This window comes from Mauremys mutica, chromosome 10, assembly GCF_020497125.1.
Source record: "Mauremys mutica isolate MM-2020 ecotype Southern chromosome 10, ASM2049712v1, whole genome shotgun sequence".
Taxonomy (NCBI): domain Eukaryota; kingdom Metazoa; phylum Chordata; order Testudines; family Geoemydidae; genus Mauremys; species Mauremys mutica.
The window spans coordinates 64,609,831-64,633,554 of NC_059081.1; the positions used below are offsets into that span (position 1 = coordinate 64,609,831).

The following is a 23,724-nucleotide window of genomic DNA, read 5'->3' on the forward strand; positions in this document are numbered from 1 at the left end:
ACTGTGCTAGTTGTTGTACATACACATAGTAAGAAATCTTGCCCTGTGCAGAGCTTACAGTTTAAAAGGTCAAAGCAGACAAAAGGTGGAAGAGAGGGAGTAGCCTAACCCCCATTTTACAGATGGCCCAGAGTGATTAAGTGATGTGCCCAAGGTCACACAAGGAGTCTGTGTCAGAGCAAAGAATTAAACCCAGGTCATCGAAGTCCCAGATCTGTGCCCTCATCGCCAGGCCATTCCTTCTCTTTGGCTAATTTAACTTGAAAAGGTACAGCTGTGCTATTCATGCCGGCAGACCGTGATGACACGCATCATTGTTTGATAATATGCTGATCAATGACTTGTGCTGAGATGCTGGGGATTTTTAAGATTTGTCACCGGACATCTCCATGCTCTCAGCACTGAGAATTAGCAAATGTGACCTCCTGTGACACAGGTCTTCTCATATGCAGAGTGGGCAAGTGTGATTCTAAATGTAGGTCTTGTGGCTTGTAATCAGACACAGAATAGCACACTAGGCAGCAGAGAGGGCCAGCCCCAGAGAAGCATTTTTTACAAGACTCTGTTCAGTGGCCTCTAGAAGTCAACAGAAAATTATTTATTGAGACTCCCTTTCCCAGGCTAATGTCCTTGGGACTGCAAATGGTGTGTTTTGAAAATGGCTTTCTGGAAGCATGACTTGCTTTCCAAACACACTGTAGAGAAGTGTCTGCAAAACACAGCAGCTGAAATTAAAGTTCAACTCCAGCATTCAGAATCTGAGGCAGTGCAAAGGAAAAAGATCAAAGGGCCATCAATAAACCATATTCATTCTAGGTAGGTGTCACAAAATAGATTTTTGTGGCCTCTTCAGAAATGGATTTTAGCTGCAGTTTGCAGACATATGGCTAACCTGTCCCCCAGCTGGAAAGGTGAGAGGTCATGGGTCACATCCTCGCTGGTGTGTATTGGCATAGCTTCACTGAAGTTCAAGGACTCTGCACTGATTTATATCAGCTGAGATTCTGGCCCCACTAGAGCTATGGTACTTGGTTTTAACCTTTCCTCTCTGACTGCATCTGCAGGGATGGAAGCCAGTGGGGCAGATGTTCGATTCAGTAAGTGAGATGAGTATAGGCTGCATTACGTACGCTGATTCAGCAGACCTAATAGTTGTGCTTGGTGCTGGATGTCATAGAAGAGAGATTTCATGTGTGTTACAAAGGCATTGCAAATAAATTGTGGTTCACGTTTTCCTCCAAAGCCCCGCATACTTGTATCACTTTGACGTGCATCCCCATCTTGACACACTCGCATGTGCCCTCTTAAGTGCACTTCTTCCACATTTCTGCATGCTACGTATCGAATAATCCATATTGTATCAGTCCATCAGGGCCCTAGATGGGTCCTTTACCTGGGAAAGAAGTTTGAAATAGTGACTGCAACCCATTTCTTTGCTGTGTATTTGCCTGCATTGCTCCTGCAGCTCATCAACTTCATCCTAGATGTGAACCACCTAGGTCTGAGGAAATAATAGGAGGTTCATGTTACTTAAATCAGTGAGATTTACTGGGCCTGGGCGCTGAACCTTAAAGATGTAGATCCAGAGAGTGATAGTTGGGAGAGTGAGATTTGTTGGTTTCCGTCTCCCGCCTCCCTAAATGTTCCTGACAATTTTGTCTGTCATCTTGTGAGTTTCTTGGGAGGAAAATAAGTAACTACCTGTCTCCTTGAAAGAAGAGGCAAGGAGACAAACAATATTTATACTGATCTCATGCTTGTAATTTCAGCTTATTCTAAATCTTGTGAAATGTCAGAAACAATCAAGGAAACAGATGTGAACCTTGGAAGACCGGCGAGGGTGGGCAGTGGGGAATATGCCTTTTGCCCAGTATGCCAATCTAAAATCAAGCCGCAGGATTGCTAACCATGTCAAGCTCAGTGTTCATGTTAGACTCAGGCCCCAATTCAGGACTGCATTCCTTTTTTAGGGCAGAATTTAACCACGTGATAAAGTCCCATAGGTGCTGTCTTGTATGGAGGTGGGCTTAAACATTATCTGCTTCCCTGACACAGGGTCTGAGTTTGGAATTTTACACATATTCTACCCTTGATACTAGTCCCATTTGCAAAGCTCTGCCTCCAATAACTGCATGGCTCATTTTCACATTAGAGCTGGTGCTTTCTCAAGGCACGTTTGTTTAGCATTACTTGTGGGCTGGCGGATCAGACAAAAGCTGGTCAAGTGTAAGAGAGGACTGTACTGAAGCATGCAGGCTCCCTGGGTAATTGCAATTCTGCAGGCGTTGCTCGAGTCAGTTAATAGATTTCCCCAGTTTCTCTGTGCCAGGTGAAAATTTCCCATTAAGGGGAATTTATTCTATTTCCTTTTATCATTTATTATTGAAGACGACGCGTGAGTGGATGGCGTTTCAAAGATGACAGGGTAGAATTTTAAACAAAAACAACAACAGAAAATTCACACTGGAAGCTGAAAAAGAGAGTGCGAGAGAGAGACTGGACAAAGGCTTATATAGTTTATAAACTGCAAAATACACAGGAGATTTAGCTTTGTGGGAAGAGAGCTGCGCTGCGTAACCATTAAATGATTATGGCAGTGTGTAAAAAGTCTGATTGTCTGGTATGAAGCTCTAAAACTTCAAACTATCATTTGGTGAAAGAAACTACTGGGAAAGAGAATGTTATAAAAGGCTAGAATCCCTGCCACTTCATCTTTTGTTGTTTCGGGCTTGGTTACAAAATGGTGAGGACGTTTAATCTTTGGAAGATTTTTTTGCCCTTGATCTATGTAATAAGAAAACCTCTAGGTAAAAAGGGAAGCCAGGAAGTCCCATTGGTGGGTGATCAGATTGGGAATCAGCCAACCGACCTGCATTTTCTATCTTCTTCTGGTTTTAACTCACTGTAGGCTCTTCGCCAAATCACTTGGGGTTTTCCAAAGTGCTCAGCATTGGCCTAACTCTGCTCCCATTGACTTCAGTCAGTGATTGGAGAGTGCAGGCTAGAGTTTCTCGGTGAGGGACTGGGAGGAGAGTAAGGTGAATGTTGAGCACTTTGGAAAACCACATCCTTAATCTGTCTGTGCCTCAGTGTCACCATCTGTTATATGGGTATGATATGACTAACCCATCTTTGCCAAGCTCTTTGAAATCCTCAAATGAAATTTCATTTATAAGTGCTAAGCATTATTTTTATTAAAACATAATCTATCTAAACATAACTGTGTCTGTCTGGCTTAGAGGTGAATACAATCTGTAAAATGTGGATCCAGATCTGCGTTTCCAAACACCTAAAGTTCTGAGCAGTTTGGATTCAGGGTCTAGTTCAACCCATTTTAAAGACAGTGGGCTAGATCCTCAGCTGGTGTGACAGAATCTGGCTTAGGGGCTGTTTGCAAAGTTCTCATCTGGACCCAAATTTCAAACACCTCCCAATATTTGTGTGTGTGTGTGTGTTTTAACTCAGGGAATTAGCTTATGACCATTTTTAGGGTAAAATTTTGGCCCCATTGAAGTCAGTGGCAAAACTTCTATTAACTTGAACGGTGTGAGAATTTCACCCATATGCACTTACTGCACATACTCTCCTTTGTATATTACATACACTCAATAAAGCATGAAGACATGAGAAAACACTGCATTCATTCTGCCTTCTGGAAGACACCCTTTGATATAAGGCTCCCATGGCATCTTGCTTATTAACGACACTGAAATCCCTTTTCATTGCTACTCCCTGGCAGTGCTACCTCTTCATAGCACCCCAAAATGGTGCACTAAAGATGATAAGAAAAGATTCTATTTCATTCCCCACAGGTACGGTAAATTAGCTATTCACTCGTCATCCCGTGCAAAATAGTCATTTTCTTGTTTGACGACTAAGAGTTCAAACCTTGTCTAAGTCACTTGCCCAGGGCTAATGAGTCATGTCTTCAGATTTACAGGCTTTTTTGGGGGTATAATTATGATGAGATATAAAAAAAGCTGAATTGAAGCAAGCTGCAAATGAAGGCAATTTTCTTTCTCTGTCAGTAATCAAATGGCAGCCAGCCCCGTGTCTTCTGGAGACAGCAGAGAGAGCACGCAGCAACCAGCTCATTTTCTTGGGGTCAGGTCCACTCACTCATACTTAGGTAACACAGAATTTAAGAGATGAATCAAACTCAGCTGTGTCCTCGCTAATTGCTAGTGAGGCCAGGCGTCTGTTTTGCCAGAGAAGAGACAGGTGTTGCTGGCCCTCTTCCCTTCTGGGAAAGCAGTAGAGCTTTGCATGTCTGTACTACTTCATGGGCACATGAAATATTAAGCAACTGCCCCAAGAATTTTTGTTTGCCTACACACAAATGGGCGTCACGCCTGCATCCAGCAGTGGCATATGCAGATCTCGCTGTATGGCCTGCCCTTCCGCTGAAAGCAATGGGGATGCTTAGAAAACGGAACTAGCCTAAAGTGAGCTGATGAGTATTGCCCTGGAGAGGGAAGAGAAATTGGACCTTAATAAATCCATTGAGATGCTGCAGAGGTGGGTCATTCCCTGGGAATTATCTGTGCATATGGGAACAAATCCAAACCCAGTAAAGTCAATGGGAGTCTTCGCCTTAACATCAGTGGGTGTGGGATCAGGCCCTTTGTCTCTCGACACTAGGGCCTGGTCTACACTGGGGCGGGGGATCGATCTAAGATATGCAACTTCAGCTATGAGAATGGCGTAGCTGAAGTCAACGTATCTTAGATCGACTTAGAATCACTTACTTCGCGTCCTCGCGGCATGGGATCAATGGCCATTGCTCTCCTGTCGACTCTGCTTCCGCCTCTCACCATGGTGGAGTTCCGGAGTCGACAGCAGAGCGATTGGGGATCGATTTATCACATCTACACTAGAGGCAATAGATCCCCGTTAGATCGATCACTATCCACCGATCCAGTGGGTAGTGTAGATGTGCCCCTTAGGAAACAGCAGTGATCTACAGTGAGAATTAAGGAGAGGAGTATTAGCAGACTTTGAAGGATATAAGGTGTTATTCCTGCGCTCAGCCCTCTGCCAGCAAGACAGAGCCCCCAAGTTCATTTCACTATGGAATGAATTTCTCACTGTAATGCTAATGTGTAGCATTTATACCACACAGTTCATCTTTTAAAAACTATGCAAACATTAACTAGCCAATCCCAACTCCCTTATGAGACAGGTATGTCATATTATCTCCACATTGCAGATGGGGAAACTGAGGAAGTGAGATGTGGCTTTGGGCAAGTCACAAAGGGAGTAAGGCCCATAGGTGCCAAACTCTCATTGAAATACTTAAGTGTCTGATCAGGGATTAGAATCCAAACCATGGCTCTTGACTCTCATATGACTTGCACCTGTTTTTTTATCAGTCAAACTCCAATGGAGTGAATTGAGCGGCTTGTTATTTAAACCGGCGTGAGTGACAAATCCAGTCCAATGCCTTTCTGCTTCCTGAAACGTTCCAGTAAATGAGACTTCCCCCTTCTCTTCCCCCTCAGATAACACAGTGATATTTAGTTAAAAATACCACAAAGCCAAGGACATAATTCAAAAGCTCTGATTTAGGAAAATAGCTTATTTGTTAATCATTTCCTCTTTCCTGATTCAGTGCTTGCTTGCATATAAAATATTGATTTATTGGGCAAGCAAGGATGCTCTTGGCAATGAAGATGGAAACAGAAGCGCTGATAAAAGTATGTAGGCTTTTTTATGGTTTGCAAAAGCTTAGCTTAGAAAAGGTAGCTTAGAAACCAGAGAGAGAGACAGAAGCTTTACCACAGCAGTAGGTAGAGGCAAAGAAAGAAACATAAGCTGATAGGGGAGGGGAAAAAATGGGAATGGAGATTGAAAATGGAAAAAGATAACTGGCAAGACACATTCAGTTCAGCTGGGGATGTGCAGAGGTGGCCAGAGCATAGGGGACTTGGTGAAGGTACCAAAATATGTGATGTCTGAAAAGAGAAGAAAAGAAAAGAATTAAGCCTAGGGGATGCTGAGAAATCTTGTTGAAATTATGAAATAATGAATGGGATAGAGAAGCTAAATTGGATGTGCCTCTTTATCATCTTTAGTAATGCAAGAAGGAAGGGAAGTTCAGTGAAAGGGAAGTTCAGTGAAAGGGAACACATTTGAAATTGATAGAAGAAAATGTTTACCTCAGCATATAAGCCTGTGGAACTCATTGCCACTTGATAGCACCGAGGCTAAATGTTTAGCTAAGGACTCGCCATTTATATAGGATCAGTGATTGTTTAAAGGTATAAACCTGTCATGCTTCAGGGTATAAATCAACCATGGACTGATGGGGTTAGGAGAAAATTCCACTGGTGAGTAGGTTATACCATAACTGCCTCCTTCAAGGTTCTTGAATGTTCTTCTCGATCATCAGGTGCTGGCCACTGTCAGAGACAGGACTCTGGGCTGGACAGACTTTGGGTCTGATGCAGTCTGGTAATTCCTATGTTTTTAAATTGACAATGGGAGAAAAAAGAATAACGAAGTGAAGTTGGGGGTAGAATGGGGTGTGGGTGGGAGAGTTTGGATACCCTGAACCTGTAGATGGGGAACAGGCACCTGTGAGATATCTGTTCAGTTAATATTGTGCTGGACTGGCTTTGTGTTGTCTGAGTATGATGTGGTCCTCTAGTGGCTTTCCTGCTGACAGGATGAGGCCTATTAGGAGAAGCTAGGGGAGCTGTCCTTAAGCTCAGAATAGTGATTTTGCAGCTGAAAGAAAAGGGCTTGAATCCCAGTGCCCCAGATGTGTGTATATGCTTTATCGAGTAGTTGTCTGCAGGGGACATACAGAGCTAGTCTCCTGTGTGTAGGACAAGTATTTGATGGCTTAGGGTTAGCTAAGCCCATCTCTTCTCCTTCTTCTTCCCCCTACACACATGCTCTGACAGCGGCCATCTCTGAGTACCACATGGCAGACACAGATTCACACATGCTCATCTGTTACCGTCATGGACTGTATATGTCTTTTATTTAATCCCAGTGAGTCAATTCCAGAAGAAACAATGAGGAGGGCCAAACAGATCGGCTTCTCGGATAAACAGATTGGGAAATGCCTTGGAGTGACCGAGGCCCAGAGCCGGGAGCTGAGGCTGAAGAAGAACATAAGACCTTCAGTGAAACAGGTACGGCATGAAGCATGTCTGCCGTGGCAGCACTGCTGTTGGGTTGGGGTCTGGGGACCTGTGGTGATGGAGGAGACATGCGATTAATGGGCTGGTAGGAAAGCAAGCTCCATTGAAGTCAAGAGGAGTTTGGCATTGACTTTAACGGAGCCAAGATTTTACCTTTCCTTCTTATTTCCCGCCAGCTTATTAGTCCCGTTCTGCAGCCCTTAATGAAGCAACTGGCAACAGTGGAAGGAAAGTGAGAATGCACTTCCTTTCTCATCCCCCAAAGAGAGACACTTCTTCTGAGTGGCCTGGATTGAAACCTTGCCAGATAGCTGCAGTGAAATGTGAAAGGCTGAAAGCACCAATGCTAACCCACCGCCTTGTGACCGCGAAAACTATAGCTAGCTTGTTCGCTCTTGGTAATAACTTTTTAGGGGGTAATGCTTTATTTTAAGTTTCCCATCATTATGGTTTCATTTGGTATTCATTGTGATGGCACTGAACGTAATGAGCTCATCTGGTATTCATGACGATGTCGTAAGTGCTTTCATAGGTGTTCCATTGTCATTTTGCCTTTCGCTTAAGGGATGCTGATACTGAAGTGCTGGCAGCTGGTTTTTGTCCTTAGGAAAAAAATCACTGAATGTTCTTGAAAGTGGTTGGAGGGCCCATCTGTATCCTTAGGCCCAATTCCAGATGCCAAATATCCTTTTGCTCCCCAGCTGGTGTTTTCCTTTCTTGTCCTCACCTGGCCTATGCACACTTGCCAAGCCTTGCAATACATTCCATAATAATAGTAATGAATGGCAGACACTTATATGGTGCTAATACCATACAGTCATGTTATTCATTCCTCATTAGTGTTTGGGCAGCCGATGAGTATTCATGAAAATGTTTGGTAATCCAGAAAGTTTCTTGAGTTTTAGCATGGAAAATTCATAGGGGCGGTGCTTTATTGGTATTTCCTGTTCATTGTGCTCCTGTTTGGGAGCTGTAATGACAGCACATGACTTATGGATGGCCAACCACATGCTATGTAGAATGAGAGGGAAACAGTTGATGGAAATAGTTTGTGAACCAGCCACAGTCTGAATATGATTCCTCCAGGCTGTCTGGTGAATATCTACATGCAAGAAATACATTGGAAGAAAATCAGTATGGTTCATATACCATTCACTAACCACGGGAGGGGCTACATTATAACAACTGCTAGTGAATATTTCTACCATCCGTAGTCATGATGATCCTCAAGAACAGTGTGTTTGTGCTGACTGTGGAAGTGAGAGTGACTAATTCTTTCAGAGGCAGCTGGCAGATCAGCAATAAGAACAGAAAAGCACCCCAAGGTCCCCAGTGAACTTGGTGAGGGCAGTTTGAGCTCAGTGGAGCCTCGAAGATGGAGAAGTACTACTAGTGGAGGGTGTGTCAGGATAAGGGGAACTGGGGCTAGGGGGCCAGTGTTCTGTGAGGGGTTGCTGTCGATTGGACACCAGTGGAACAGGAAGGGGAGTTAGGCTGGATGCAATGCACAGGGTTTAATAAAGTGTCCCACTTAACCTGCATTTAGCTTCAGTCTGTGCTAATAAAATAGATGGCAGCACAAGATTCACCCACGGAGGAGAAGTAAAGATAGTTAGAAGGAGAGGGGCTTGTGGAGGGAAGAGAGGATGAATTTCCCATGGAAAATGTCTCTGGACCATGATGCCTTTCCCTAAAGGAGCTTGGCAGCGTGCACGCATAGGCAGCGTGGGAGGAGAGCTTAAGCTGGAACTTGGAGGGAGCAGTGTGAGAGGGACACAAAGGAGTCTCATGTGGAGGAGAGGTTTGGCTTGAAAGGGTAGGGACATGAAGGAAGGAGGTCAGGCAGTGAAAGAAGGGTGTCAGAGCTGCTAGATTACCTTCTCTTTCTGCGTGGGAGTGGCTGGATAGAAATGCAAACTGAGAAAAAAGAAAAAAATCCTTGCACCTGTTGATTCATAATTCCCCCCCTTTACAGATTGACACGCTGGCAGCAGAATACCCTGCAGTAACGAACTACCTCTACGTCACATACAACGGGCAGGTAGGTGCTGTGAAATGCTGCAGTGTAGCTGCAGCATATTCTAACGTCTCTCTCTCTTCCATGATTAGACTCTAGAGACCTTTCAGCTAATTCTCGTTTTCTATAGCTGGTAATTGTTTCAGATGGCATTATGCATAGTCCCATTTGAGAAGGGCTGGAACATTCTTCTCCCTAAACATTTACTCGGTGCATTTATTGGAAGGTCCTCTACTGACACCCTCTCGCTGCGGAATGGGCATAGTGTGCGCCCCAGCAGTGACAGCGTCCCCTCAATGCCCCACCAATGTGTTTCAAACCTTAGCCCCTCTGTTGGTGAGCGGATACCATATCTTATTATCCAGGGGCTATTCAATCTTTGGCTTCTCTGCTGAATCTGCCAACCAGGGGGCCATCAGGGGCCATGTCCCTGGCTGTTTTGTGATGCAGACAACCCATCCTCGAGAAATTAGGCCCACCAAACCATTGGCCACTGAATATGCTACAGGATGGAAATCTTTATGAAAACTATGGGCTATTCATAGCTACCCTGGCTTTACTCGGTCATGTAACTGTTAGGAAAATACCAAAGGAAACTTTAGCTCCCTACTAGTCTGGACTGTGACTGCAATGTGCTGTGAATGCTTGCAGACAAATAGAATACATCAAGTCATTCTGTCAAACCAGCATAACCCTTTCCTCATTAACTGTCTGTCTTATATTTCACTTCCTCATCTTCCACTGAAGACTTTATCCCCTTGCGCCTCCTGAGAGGATTTTCTCTTCCTCCTTCTCCCTCAAGTTTCCTCCTTGTAGCCAGCTTCCTTGAGTGAAAGGCCATGCACAGACATAAACTTGGGTCTCTTGAGCTGTAGCATTGAGTGCTAACCACAGGTGCTCTTGGCTGGCCACAGGATAGGAAGGTTCTCTTACTGTTATTTTGTTCTATGGTGCCTCCTGTGGGGCTTCTTCCTGCACTCCTGAGTCACCTTTTCAGTTTGTTAGCAGCAAATCATTATAATTTAAGAAAGAATCCTACATTGAATAATGGGACTGACATTTGTTCTTCCGAACCTGTATAGATCCACAGCAACCATAATACTTAAGGCCAGTAGAATCTGAGGGCCTCGTCCCACTGAGATATAACTCCACTGACTTGAATGGAGTTTTGCCTGATTTACACTGCAGTAAATGAGATCAGACTTGAGCCCTGCGTGTCTTGCTTTTGGGTATGGGCTGAGCATTATAAATGGTTTGTTCTCATAAACACAGAGTAAGGGCTGCTGGGTATAGCTCCTCATGACTTCTCTCCCTTCCTCCTTAGGAGAATGATGTAAAATTTGATGACCATGGAATGATGGTGTTGGGCTGTGGACCGTATCACATAGGTAAATCTGTCCTCCTTCCACCCTAAAGCTGTCCTGGGAATTCTTGTGGTTCATTTGATACTCTTTTCACGTGGTAACAAAACTTGCAAGGACACAGTATATAGCATGTGAATTCCAAATACAGAGCTTGCCTTTTCCATTTGCTTGGGGACTTCATTTCATGCCCTGGAAATAAAAAAGGAGCCTTCTTGTTACTGTTCAGCTGAAACCAGATCATAACACCTATCAGTGATTTCCATGGAGATGTTATTTTATTTCTTATTTGCAGCTAACATTAAGGCTCTTGGAATTTAGTATCTTGTATCCAGATTCATTGCTGTTACACCTAGGATAGTTTGAATGCATGTGCGCCAGCTGATAAATCCTTATTTACGTTGATGATAGTATATGGTTGTGTTCAGTCCCTTCTTGTTTGGAGGATTAAGTGTGCTGTTTCAGTTGACCACTGTGATAATAATAGGAAAATACTTGTTTTTTGTAATTCTTTGAGCTGGGCCAATAGCTTGCAGTGAGTAATCTGGTAATTTTCACCACTTCTGTTGATGAATTGTCCCCAAACACCTTGCAAATGTTAACAATTATTCACTATTCCAAAATATTTGCAGTGCAATGTCTGTTCTATAAGTCATTCCCAAGAAGTTTACTGAAAGTTGTCGATATCTGAAATTTAGACTATGTTGATTAGTTTTGTTCGGACATGCCAGTCACATAGTATGTTTCAGGTCTCTGATTCAAGGATCATAGCTCTTCAAATCAGGTTTGCAGTGTGAATATTCAGATGAATGAAATCAGAATTAATTCCCCAGGAATATTCTCTTTTATTTGCTGTATCTGTGAGCATTCCTGCCAGTAAACATATTAGCAGAAAGTAAACACAAAAGGGCTGCAATGTTGTTGAACAATTCAAGCAAATATTTGAGGAAACTATTTTGCAGTATTCACCTAGAACTAGTAATTATTTTGGACAAAGAGCATGGGTCTGACCTTGATCCAGTATATTTTGTCATTTCGAGAAAAGTCTGGCCATCTCCAGTAAAAGCAAAGGAAGCTTAAAGCGTGGTGGGGTGCAGGAATGATTACTTGCACTTCTGAATACCTTTTCCTAGTGCAATGACTGAGGTGGTCATTTCTTGTTTACTAATCTTGGAAGGCAGTTTTGCAGTTTCATATGCTGTCCCTCATAAAATCAAAGCGAAGCTGTAATTCAGCAAGATCCATCTAGCTTTCTCCACGTTCTCGTATTTTCAGGACTAGAACTGGTCAAAAAATGGGAAGACAACGTTTGTGAAAATGTCAGAATTGTTTCCATTTCTCTTGATTCAAAATGGACCGATCTCCTGTTTTTTCACAAACACTTCTACTATATTTGAAATGGAAATTTCAAATCAAAACTTTTGTAAAAATCGTTTTAAAATGTTCCCCAAACCCACATTTTCTTACTGACCGCTGGTTTTTAGGTAAACCAGAAATGTCGATAATGATTTCAGTATATTTTTGTATCAAAATATTGGGAAACATTTCTCAGAACATTTTGTGAAAAAAACAAAATATTGATAATGTCAACAATGTTACACAAGAAGGTTGTTTTAAAATAAAGGCCATTTTTGATGGGAAAAAACTTTCTGTTCAGAAGCTGTGGACCTGTTCTCTGCAAGATAATTGTGACAACATGCACAATTCAAGAGTCATTGAAAACTACTAGGTTATTTTGAGTATTTTAAACAGTGCTCCTAAACTGGGCTGTACTTTAGGTTTGTCTTGTTGTCATTTTGATAAATATAAGGTGCCAAATTAAGCTATGATGTAAAGTGGCACAAATACATTGACTTCACAGGAGACTATGTCTGCTTATACTAGTGTACCTCTTCACGGGTGATTATCAGTATTACTAATTGGCTGCAAGCCCTCTGCAGCTGGACATGGCAATTACTGGATGTGCCTGGAATATAGGTGCACCCATTCTGCGATTTTCCAGGCTTACATCCAATACACTGACATGCTGACCACAAATGACGTTCATGTCTCAAAATTGGGCTTCCTGTACATGTAAGGACACTTGAATAATTGAAATTCAATTAAAATGGCTGATGACATTTCAGTGACCTCTGCTGGAAAGGTCCAGTTCCAATTATGGGATTTTTTCTATACTCAACAACCCGTAATGAATGAATGAAACATGTAGTACACTCAAGATTCTAGCTCGAGAGGAATGTGGAAATTAATTGTGTGTCAGTCAGCGAGTGACCCTGTATGTTACTAGATATTGTGGAAAGAGCAATTCTGTGCTGTTTGAATTTCATACAGAACTTGTAACACAATTATATATATAAAATAACCGTACAGATAGTTAACGATCATGTAACTCAGGTTGAGTTCAAGCTCTTTTTGAATAGATCATAAGCATAACAATCTAATGATGTTCCTTAAACTTGAAGACACATCTTTCTCTGTTTATGATAATCCACGTACACGTTGTAGCTCAGAAATGTATGTAACACTAGCTGCTGGACACCAAAGGCATGCTTCTTCATTGACCTGCGTCTTATTTAGTCATTAGCACCCTAGGGCAGAGTTGCTGTAAAATGTTCCCATTCTAGTTTGACTACATAAGGTGCAAGCCAATGGAAAATCAGACCTCCTGTCTGTTAACTAACATGTAAACTAAAAGTGTTCTGCCCTCAAGACCAGTGGTTTTCAATCTGTGGTCCGTGGACCTCTGGGGGCCTGCAGACTATGTTTAAGATTTCCGAAGGGGTCCGTATCTCCCTTAGAAAATTTTCAGGGATCCACAAATAAAAAAAAGGTTGCAAACCGTTGATCTAGAGGGTAAGAAACAAACACACACTCTTCTTATCATTTTGCTTTTCTTTCAAACAGTATCTCTGTAGATATACGTTCTTCCTCCTCTTTATAGCACTTCTGTACTTTATGGTATAAATGACAAATCACAATGAATACTGTCCAGTGAAGTTAGGGACCTCCTAGCTTATGCCTCTTGGTTTAAATGCTGTCCAGACTAAGTGCATGTATTGGAAAGCAGCAGCAGTTGGCTGGTTAAGACAGACAAGGGTATTGCACGCATGCTGTCAGACAGACATGATGGAGGCCTGTCTTCCCAGAGCAGCTGAGCCAATGCATGTTATGCTTGAGAACCTATATTTAAGGGTTCTTACCCTTACCATGCAAGGGGCATTAGATTTCTTGGCCTGACCTGACAAGTGATGCTGTTCTTTTCCTTTAAGCCTGGCTGCTATAAGTGTTTGTCTGTGCTCCCTGCTGTTACTGCTTCCTTCTCCCCCTTACTCTTCTGCCTCTTCCTCCTGACAGGCAGCAGCGTGGAGTTTGATTGGTGTGCTGTTTCCAGCATCCGCACGCTGCGTCAGCTGGGCCACAAGACTGTTGTGGTGAATTGCAACCCGGAGACGGTGAGCACAGATTTTGATGAATGTGACAGACTGTACTTCGAGGAGCTGTCATTGGAGAGGATCCTGGACATCTTCCAACACGAGGTAAAGAAAAAGAAATCTAAGCAGCAACAACAAAAGCCCCTAACGCAGACCAAACTTCTCAAAATTCATCTCCCTGGCTGCTTTGGCTGGGGCGCTTTTAGACCCATTTTACACACCATTGCTGTTCCTAGCAGACTGCTCGATAATGCAAAATAAATATTAAGTGATTTTGCAAAGGTGGCATACGGTGCAATATTTACAAGCAGATTTAATTTGTTGCACAATTTATTGCCCAAATTTTTCTGCTTTTGCAATTCTGAGTCTTAGCTCCCAAGTCTGCAAGCTCTTGGGCACATGCTTAACTTGAAGCACGTGGAACAACTCCCATGCTGAAAGCTAAAGTGAACTGAAGTGTTTGCACAGTCAGACCTTATAGTGTAGTGGTTACATGCTGGATGATTTCCAAAGGGTGGGGCTGGCGGGTGGCAGGCAGTCGGGCAGTGACGAAGGAGATGGGGAATGCAAATGACTGTCATGTGTGCAGTGAGAGTCACAAATAATATAGTGCCGGGGTTCCAACCCTGGGAGTCACAAACATGTGTCGGGAGGTTGCAACCACCCTGCCCTTCCCATAGTACTAAATAGAGGGGAGGGAGTCCATTTTGCAGTGGGGTCATGTCTAGATGGGGGAGGGATTTGGCGGGATGGAGAAGGTCTGGAAAAGGGGAGTTAATCTCAGTCCCAGTATGGAAAAGCTTGAGAGCCACGGGCATAGTGTGTATATATTCCACAGATGTGGACTTCATGGTTGAGATTTTCAAATGAGCCCAGGGGAATTATGCACTGAAGCCTTGTTGAAATTTGGTGGGGGTTGGCTGCCTAACTCCCTTAAGCAACTTTGCGAACCCCAGCCTATGCGATGGCTGTGCTTTATTTTGACATTTTCCTGACTCCCCTTTCAATATGTAACGAGCTGATCTCATCTGTTGTTTTGCAGATGGAAGCAGGTTTCTAAGGATATTATTGTAGCTTGGGCATTTTCTGATGGTACCACATTAAAAGCAAGAAAAAAGCCAATCAGACTGATAATCCTGTTTACTTGTTCTTGGAAGCCGTTCTTGAAAATGCAATCTGTGTCCATCTTCAGAATGGCTTTTCCTGGCAAGGACGGATCCATTTACCTTCTCGCTCCTTTCTACTTCCTATAACGTGTTGGTAAAAACACAGACAGTAGTTGAAAAGCATAGATTCTGGATAGACTGTTGCAAATTGTGATTCTGCTCGTCAGACTGCCAGCCCAATTCTGCTCACTTGAAAAGTTTGCATGTGGTTCATCTAAATGAGCATCTAAACTCTCAGTTGCTTAACCAAAACTGAAGCTCTGAACCTTGGGTGTGGGGAAAATTAGTCTGACAGTCTATCAGAGAAATAACGCTGATGAAACACAGCACATATTAACGGCAGGATCAAAGAGAAGGTAGAGGGATGAGGGAGAAAATGCTCATTTAAACACAAATAGCTTTGGCAATTAGCAACTAAGGTAAGAAAATGCACATGAAGAGAATAATGGATTTATACTGAAGTCTGGTTTATCTGTAAATTCCCCCCAACAGGATTGTTCTTCTTTGTGGGTCTGAATTTATACTTCTTGGTCCAGATTCTGACCCGGGTTACGCTGACAGGTGTGGTGTCTGTCCCTGCATGGCCTGGGACGTTCGGTGGCACCTGCTGGTGTTGAAGCTGTAGTCTGAACCGAAGCATGAGGTGGAGCTGGGTGTATTGTGTAAAACTCAAACTGCTTCACTGCTCTGACTTCATTATTCGGTCGTTACCATATTTCCTTGTTGTCACTCTCGTCCTAATGAAGTGACTGTAATTAAGTGAAAGAGGGATTCATGGATTCTGGGGAGAGGTGAGAGGCAGTTAAAATGGGGTAGATAAAGGATTTACTTATTAGACTTATTTCTTTCATGATGCTGAAGTATCCAGCCTGGTAACCCTCATTTGCTCTGTATAATTGTCTCTACAGATTTTAAATTGCTTGCTGATCTAGAGTCTACTGTACAAACTTTAGATTGGGTTCCTTGCAATATCAACACGGGCTGTTTGATGTTTGCTAGGGAGATGTTAAAACCATTCGGGATAATAGGCAAATGTCGGATTATGTTATTGAACATATCCTAACAATGATGATGATTGAGCCTTGGCTCTTCTCTAGTGCTTTTCCTCACTAGACCTCAACCTTCTTCACAAAGGAGGCCAGAGTCATTATCCCCATTTTACAGATGGGGAAACTGAGGCCCAGAGTGGTGAAGTGCCTTTGCCCTCGTCTACCAACAGGGCAGTGACAGATAGTGGAATAGAACCCAGGTCTCCTGTAATGCATAGTTTAACATATACCATTTGCTACATTATATTATTTTAAAAAGCAATGGGCCAAATGCTCGCAACTGCCCATTAAAGTCAATGCCTGAGGAAAGATTAAATAAAAATGAGGGAGCAATTTTGCAACACTAAACCTAATTGATCCTGCAACTACTCACCCTCGTACTTAACTTAAAGTACAGGAATGGTCCCATCGTCTTCTGTCAGGATCCTGGGCAAAGATAGGCAGACTAGTGGCAGAAGCTTGGGAGCCAGGACCTGTAGCCAGGGGTCAGAGCCAGTATCAGTGTCAAGAGTCAAGCTGAGGGTCAAGGCAGAGTTGGAATCAGGAGTCAAGCCAAGGGTCAGAGCTGGAGACAGAGTCAGGGATCTGGCTGAAGGTCAATACCAGTTATCAGGGGCCATGTTGGGGTTTTAGGGGTGGATCAGGAGTCAGAATGCAAGTCAGAGCCCAGGTCAGTACTGGGAGCTTGGAAACAGAGAAGCAGGGCAGATGTGGGAGATAGCTAGAGATCTGCATTGTTGTCTGGGCACTTCTTGGTATGCCCCATGGTCTTCTATTGGCAGGGCCGCCCAGAGGATTCCGGGGGCCCGGGGTCTTCGGCGGCGGGGGGCCCTTCCGTTCCTGGACCCGCCGCAGAAGTGCCCCGAACACCCGCGGCGGGGCCCCCCCACTGCTGAATTACTGCCGAAGCGGGACCCGGCACCGAAGCACAGCCCGGTCTTCGGCGGTAATTCGGCGGAGGGGGGCCCCGCCGCGGGTCTTCGGGGCACTTCGGCGGCGGGTCCTGGAACGGAAGGGCCCCCCGCCGCCGAATTACCGCCGAAGACCGGGCTGAACTTCGGCGGCGGGTCCCGCTCCGTCTTCGGCGGTAATTCGCCAGCGGGGGGTCCTTCCGCCCTGGAGTGGAAGGACCCCCCGCCGGCGAAGACCGGGAGCGGCAGAAGCTCCTGCGCCCGGCCGCACAAGAGTTTGCCGGGCACCCCGGAGCGAGTGAAGGACCCCGCTCCAGGGGCCCCGAAAAACTCTGGTGGGGGCCCCCGTGGGGCTCGGGGCCTGGGGCAAATTGCCCCTCTTGCCCCCCCCTCTGGGCGGCCCTGTCTATTGGATCAAGGAGCCAGATCACTCAGTCAGTCAAGGATCACTCAGTCATATCACTAGAGGGAAAACTTCCCGGGGCATGCAACCTCTGTGGATTGTGGGTTGCATGGAAAGGCCAGGTTACAGCTGCTTCCAGGCAGTAGTGTGGGGATGTTGGTTGCCTGGTAGTTCTGCAGGCCTGGATTTAAGTCCTGCCAATCCTTATAGTCTTTGGAGACAACTCTGAACTCTGCCACACACAGTTTTCCGGACCTTTGAGCACAGTGAGAGATTTCAGGGGGACAATTCATGGCCCCAGTGCAAGAAAACACTTAAGCGTGTGCTCACATCCCATGGACTTCACTTACATGTGCTGTCCTGAATAGGGATGGTTTCATGAATCTGGACCCATTATGTTATTGAACATATCCTGACAATGATGAGTGAGTGAAGCCCATGCCAATGTGTTTGTAAGACTGAGGCCTTATCCTGAGTGCTAGTATGCCTGCTCGGGTAGGTAGTCCCACTGACTTCAATGGCACCTCAGGATTCAGTCTATTCTTTCTGTTAAACTAAAGGAAGGGATGAGAGAGGGAGAGTGCCGTAGGACTAAGGGAGTGTCTACACTGCAGCCACAGGGCAGGGAAGCTCTGGCAGTGTGCACTTCAGTGTGTCCCAGCCATGCGAGTTCCACATGGGCTTGTCCAATCACTGGAGTCTGTGCTACCACGGACGGCTTCGCTGCTCCAGTCCCCAAGCAAGCTAGATTAAAGCTAGCTCAGATATGTCTCCATGACCAGCAGTCACACCCCACGACTGCCGTGGAGACGTATCCTAACAGTTACCGTTTGGAGTACTATAATTTACCATGAATTATGGGATTTTCTATTGAAAATTTAGATGGCAGACAATGATTTAAAAAAAAAAACATTCCTGCCCCCAGATTTATTAGGTTCTCGTTTCCAGCAGAGCTTCTACCTCTTTTTAATACCTGGCTGTTTAAGGGTCTCTTCCTTTCCTTTTTCAGTTTATTATTCCATATTTCAGATTATTCCAAAGCAATTCATAAAACTAAACGAGGCTCTTTGGTACAATTTTAATGGTCTAAATTTGTTTTCAGGCTCTGTGAAAAAGAAAACCCAACTCTGTTACTAATGGCATTAAAAACAAGGGGGAAATGAACACTGAGATTTTATTATAAACAGGATAAAATTTTCATGAAATTATGGAATGAGCACGTACCTTTACAATATGTTCTATCCAAGTTGTTAGTCAGTTCACTTTAGAATTAAAATATCACTGGTGGTAAATTGGTATGTAACAAAGCCCATTGTCTTTCACTTGTGTTGGTCTGCAGTACAGTGTTATTCTTAGCTGGCCAGTGCAATATTCTTTTAGTGGGCATAGCCCTCGTAACATATAACAGTATTCTCAGTGACTTATCACTGAGGGTTAACCCTCAGCTCATGCTTCTTATGGGGGTGGAACTCCTATGACCTCTGCTATCTGCTTGGACAGCCCATCTTCTCCACCGCCCTTGGAGTCCAAGATACCATCCCGTATATGCAGTATTGCAGTGTTGTGTTTTTATAGATGAGATGTGTATGCCAGTCCACTAGCTGCAAATGGAGATATGCTGTGTGTGGACATATCTACATGAGCACTTACGCGAGGCAAGCTGTGGTGTACGTCTACTGTGCTCCAGCATACCGCACGCTAAGTGTGTGTATGGACCCCGCTGATGCCCACTACGTCAGTGCGCACCAGGAAACTTTTAGTGCGCATCAGCAGAGTCCCCACGGACGCCTAATACCTGGCATGATGAAGTGCTGTAGATTTGTAGCCCAGCTTGCTGCAGAGTAAGTGCTGGTGTAGGCATGCCCTGAGGCTGTTGTACGGAGAGACAGAAAAGAAACAAAAAAGAGAATGTTTGATGGAAGGCTGGATGGTAAAACAAATTTAGGATTAATGAATGTGTGTTTTGATCATGCAGTGTAAGCATGGTTTGGCTGGGAGATGAACAGGGGAAATATTGATCCAGTGTCATACTGTGATGATAAGGGACTGCTGTGAAGCTGGAGGTGCTTTCTTTTGGTTGAGACCTATAGCCAAGGGCCTTATCACTGCTGGACATTACAAACCCCATGGGACTTTTCATAAGCACGGGGGTGATGAGCTCCAGTGGCTTGGTGAAACCTCAGGTTAGATAATTACAGCCTTTCAACCTACCTTTCCCTTGAGCGGGGTTTCGCGCCGGTTTCAAAAGCCTTTGATCCCAGAAGTGGCTGCGTGTCAGCTATGGATGATGTGATCTCTGTTATAGTTTGCATACTTCTCCACGCGGATGGTAAAAAGTTCTCGTGCCCTTTGAGTTGAAAGGTGCTGGGAAAAGGTGCTATATAATGAATCTATATTAGGGGAGGAAATAACCACATTGCAATTAAGCAGCTATAAGCAGGGTTTGTATTGTTAACATTCCATTGGCATTTTATTACCGATTTGTTTTCAGAGTCCCTTCCACATTTGGCATACAAGGCTTCCATCCTCTTTTCCTTTAAATCCCTCATTAAAACGTAGTTCTTCGGCAAAGCCCGTCAATGCTCAGTCATGTCAGTAAAAATGCACTCGCCAATTAAAACAGATTTGATGCTCTCAGAGCCAGAGCCAACCTCCGGATCATCCTGTGCGTTGTGTGTTTGATTTGTTCTCTCTGTCTGATAGAGGGGGGGTCAAATATTGCAAAATAGCGTTTGCAAATGCGTACTTGATTCTAAACACTTGTGAATTAAGCCATATTTTGGGCATGAGTCTCCTTAATTCTGAGCCGCTTTACAAAACTCTGGCTGTGTAAACAGCTTTAAATTAGGCCTAAATGTATTTAACTATCCTTCACTATTACATTATGTAAATGTAATTTACACCTACACAATTTTACATGCCATTTCAGGCCCATTATTATTATGAATATTTTCACAAACATTTTTTGTTCCCAGTTTTTAGGATAATGTCTGTTCTATGTACAGAACCCCACATCTGCATGTGAAAAGGGATATTTATATGCAAATAAGCACATTCATTATTCATTATTTGTCATTTATTATTCTCCTGTTTAAAAAGTTCAGGTCATCCGATGAGGAAACAAAAAAAAATGCCATGGGGATTTCCTGTTGTAACCAACAGTGAATAACGAAGAGTCAAAGTACAGAGTTTGCGAATGCCCAGTGTTCTGAAATGTTCATGTGTTGAGTACTTGTGAATATTGAATGCATTAGGAGAAATCAGGATTCATTCGCTAATGATTTGTGAATGGGGAAAAAAAGGCTAAATTTGTCCAAATAATTTAACCACATCAGATAATTTGATTGATTCTACTGGCTAGTTAGATAGATTGTATTATCATTTGTGTTGTCAAGCACCGAGCATGCTGCTAGTACTTATGAGAGGCTAGATCCGTGTGCCTCAACCCGCAGCTAGCGGCCACTTGCGGCCCAATTCTCACCCAGCTGCAGCCCAATCCGCACACAGCTGCAGCCCATGTGACATCCTCAGGACAGGGCGGGAGGGGCACCTGTCTCTGATGCAGAGCTGGTGGGTGTGGGGGTGCAAAAATGGGGTGGTGCATGATCGAGCCCAGCGGCATCAGCCCCCTCAGCAGGATCAGGCCCAGCAGCATCGGCAGGAGGCCAGGGTGCTCAGTGCCCTCACACTCTGCAAGATCGCGGATCCTGTGACCCCAGCTTGAGCAGGCTCCCTGGCACTAGGACCGCAGCAGCAGGCAGGCTGAGGTAGCAGAACAGCGGGAGCGGGGGGGAAACAGGGAGCTAGGGCTGTGGGGAGCCCGGGGAGTGGGGTTCAGGGGCCTAGGGCCTACACCTTGAATACTGCACGAAGTTCTGGACTCCCCATCTCAAAAAAGATATAATAGAAGTGGAAAGGATAGAGAGAAAGGCAACAAAAATCATGAGGGGTCTGAAAGAGCTTCCATATGGGGAGAGGTTAAATAGACTGGGACTGTTCAGCTTAGAAAAGAGGTGACTAAGGGGGGATATGATAGAGCTCTGTAAAATCATGAACAGTGTGGAGGAAAGTGAATAAGGAAGTGGTGATTACTCCGTCACATAACACAAGAACCCAGGGTCACCCAATGGAATTAATAGGCAGCAGGTTTAAAACAAACAAAAGGAAGTACTTCTTCACACAACGGACAGTCAACCTGTGGAACGCCTTGCCAGGGCATGTCATGGAGGCCAAAAGTATAACTGGGATCAAAGAAGAATTAGATAAGTTCATGGAGAATAGGTCCATCAATGGCTATTAGCTCTGATGCTCAGGGACACAACCCCATGCTCTGGGTGTCCCTAAGCCTCTGACTGCCAGAAACTGGGACTGGATGACCGGGGATGTATCCAGGGCCGGCTCTAGCACTTTTGCCGCCCCAAGCAGCAAAAAAAAAGCCGCGTTCGCGATAGGCGGCAGCTCTACCGACGCTTCGTCTACAGTGGCAGTTTGGCGGCAGGTCCTTCGCTCCGAGACGGAGTGACGACCCCGCCACCGAGTTGCCACCGAACGACCACATGTGCTGCCCCTCTCTTCATTGGCCACCCCAGGCACCTGCTTGCTATGCTGGTGCCTGGAGCCAGCCCTGGATGTATCACCTGATAATTGCCCTGTACAGGTCATTCCCTCTGAAGCTTCTGGCTCTGGCCGTTGTCGGAAGACAGGGTACGGGGGTACATGGACCTTTAGTCTGACCTAGTATGGCCGTTCTTATGTTCTTATTATATAAAATGTGCCAGGTCTAGGGGTGATGCAGTTTACTTCTTCCCCAGAGCAGGGAGGAAGCTCAGAGTAGACTGTGACTCTGTGCTTGTCTTCATGAGGAAAAATGGCATGTTCTTCTCTCCCGTTAGCTAAGACATGGTAACTAACATGAGGTTAAATCCTAGTGAAGTTAAGGCAGTTTGTAGTTTTACAATGAGTGAGCAGGTTGAGTTAACCCCTCAGCTCCACCGTAGTCTTTGCCTTGACCTGCTAAAACATATGAAAGCTACAAACCGCCTTGTCTTCACTGGGATTTGAATTCATGCTAGTGACCACCTGTTGGTGAACACGAGGTAAGAACATGCCTTTTTTCTTAGGGAAGAGGCACTCCGAATTGTAGTCTGCTTACTGAGGTGCTCCCGGATCAGCCCAGATATGCGCAGCCCCTTGCGCAGGGCAGATTGTAAAGTAGCCTCTTAATGGACCTTAAATATCAACAACAGGTAACAAATGGTTAAATGGCTTTATCTCTGACAACCCTTTTCCTCTCTCTGCCCTCAGGAATGTGCTGGCTGCATTATCTCTGTTGGAGGGCAAATCCCCAATAACCTGGCAGTGCCATTGTACAAGAACGGAGTTAAGATCATGGGCACTAACCCTATGCAGATTGACCGAGCAGAAGACCGCTCCGTATTCTCAGCTGTTCTGGATGAGCTGAATGTGGCTCAGGCACCCTGGAAGGCAGTTAGCACTTTGGTATGTTGGGGTGGGGAGCATGCAAGGAATGGGTTTTTTAGGACATTTTCCTCGATTGGCATAGCTTACAGGTTCCTTTTGAGTGCTTTAGCGGGCATTGCTTCTGGGTTCAGTAAGCACCCTACAACCAGCATTTGTAAACTGCTTCATTCCCACTTTCTGTGTGCTGTTGGATGAATTCTTATACTGCAGCCCTGGTCTGGCCAAGCAGTGCCCCATGGAGAATGGGAGGATGTTGTTGGAGATGAGGGGGGAAGGTGACTTTAAACCACCTTTATATGTCCCTGATCCTGAGGCCAGGGTCAACTCCCTGGCAGAAATTAGAACAACCACAGGGCTGCTCTGACTTACCCTGAGCTGTCTATGCACCTGGAAAATGTTGTTAAAGCAACTGAGGATTGCCAGGGAATAGGGACTTCTCAACAATGCCCCTTTTCCCTGGACAAACTTTCTTCACTGAGAGCTTGAGGGGTGACATAGCAGATGCTATGGCAGCTCTAATGCATTTGAGGATTGCTGCATTGCTGGAGCAACGTGAAGAATCCAAAGCAGAGCAGAGGATCCAGCCCTGTAGTTTATCTGGATGGCTTCTTCACAGCCTACTGTGGGATGCAATCAGATTTTCTCACAATGGTGTATCTGAGTTAGATTGAGAAGATCTGGAGAAGTAGAACCAAAGAACAGCAATTCAATGCAGTCTGTAGACTCATATTTGAGTTTTTACTATTTGCCATTG

General features: G+C 44.6%; 1 protein-coding gene across 1 annotated transcript in view; it reads left to right on the top strand.

Moving 5' to 3' along the window:
- CPS1 (carbamoyl-phosphate synthase 1) overlaps window positions 1-23,724 on the top strand; it is a 128,850-nt gene that overhangs the window by 76,137 nt on the left and 28,989 nt on the right. The window contains exons 22-26 of the mRNA XM_045031898.1: window positions 7,001-7,142; window positions 9,127-9,192; window positions 10,493-10,556; window positions 13,884-14,065; window positions 22,794-22,988. Of these exons, the coding sequence (XP_044887833.1) occupies window positions 7,001-7,142; window positions 9,127-9,192; window positions 10,493-10,556; window positions 13,884-14,065; window positions 22,794-22,988 (649 nt within the window). The remainder of the gene's footprint in view (window positions 1-7,000; window positions 7,143-9,126; window positions 9,193-10,492; window positions 10,557-13,883; window positions 14,066-22,793; window positions 22,989-23,724) is intronic.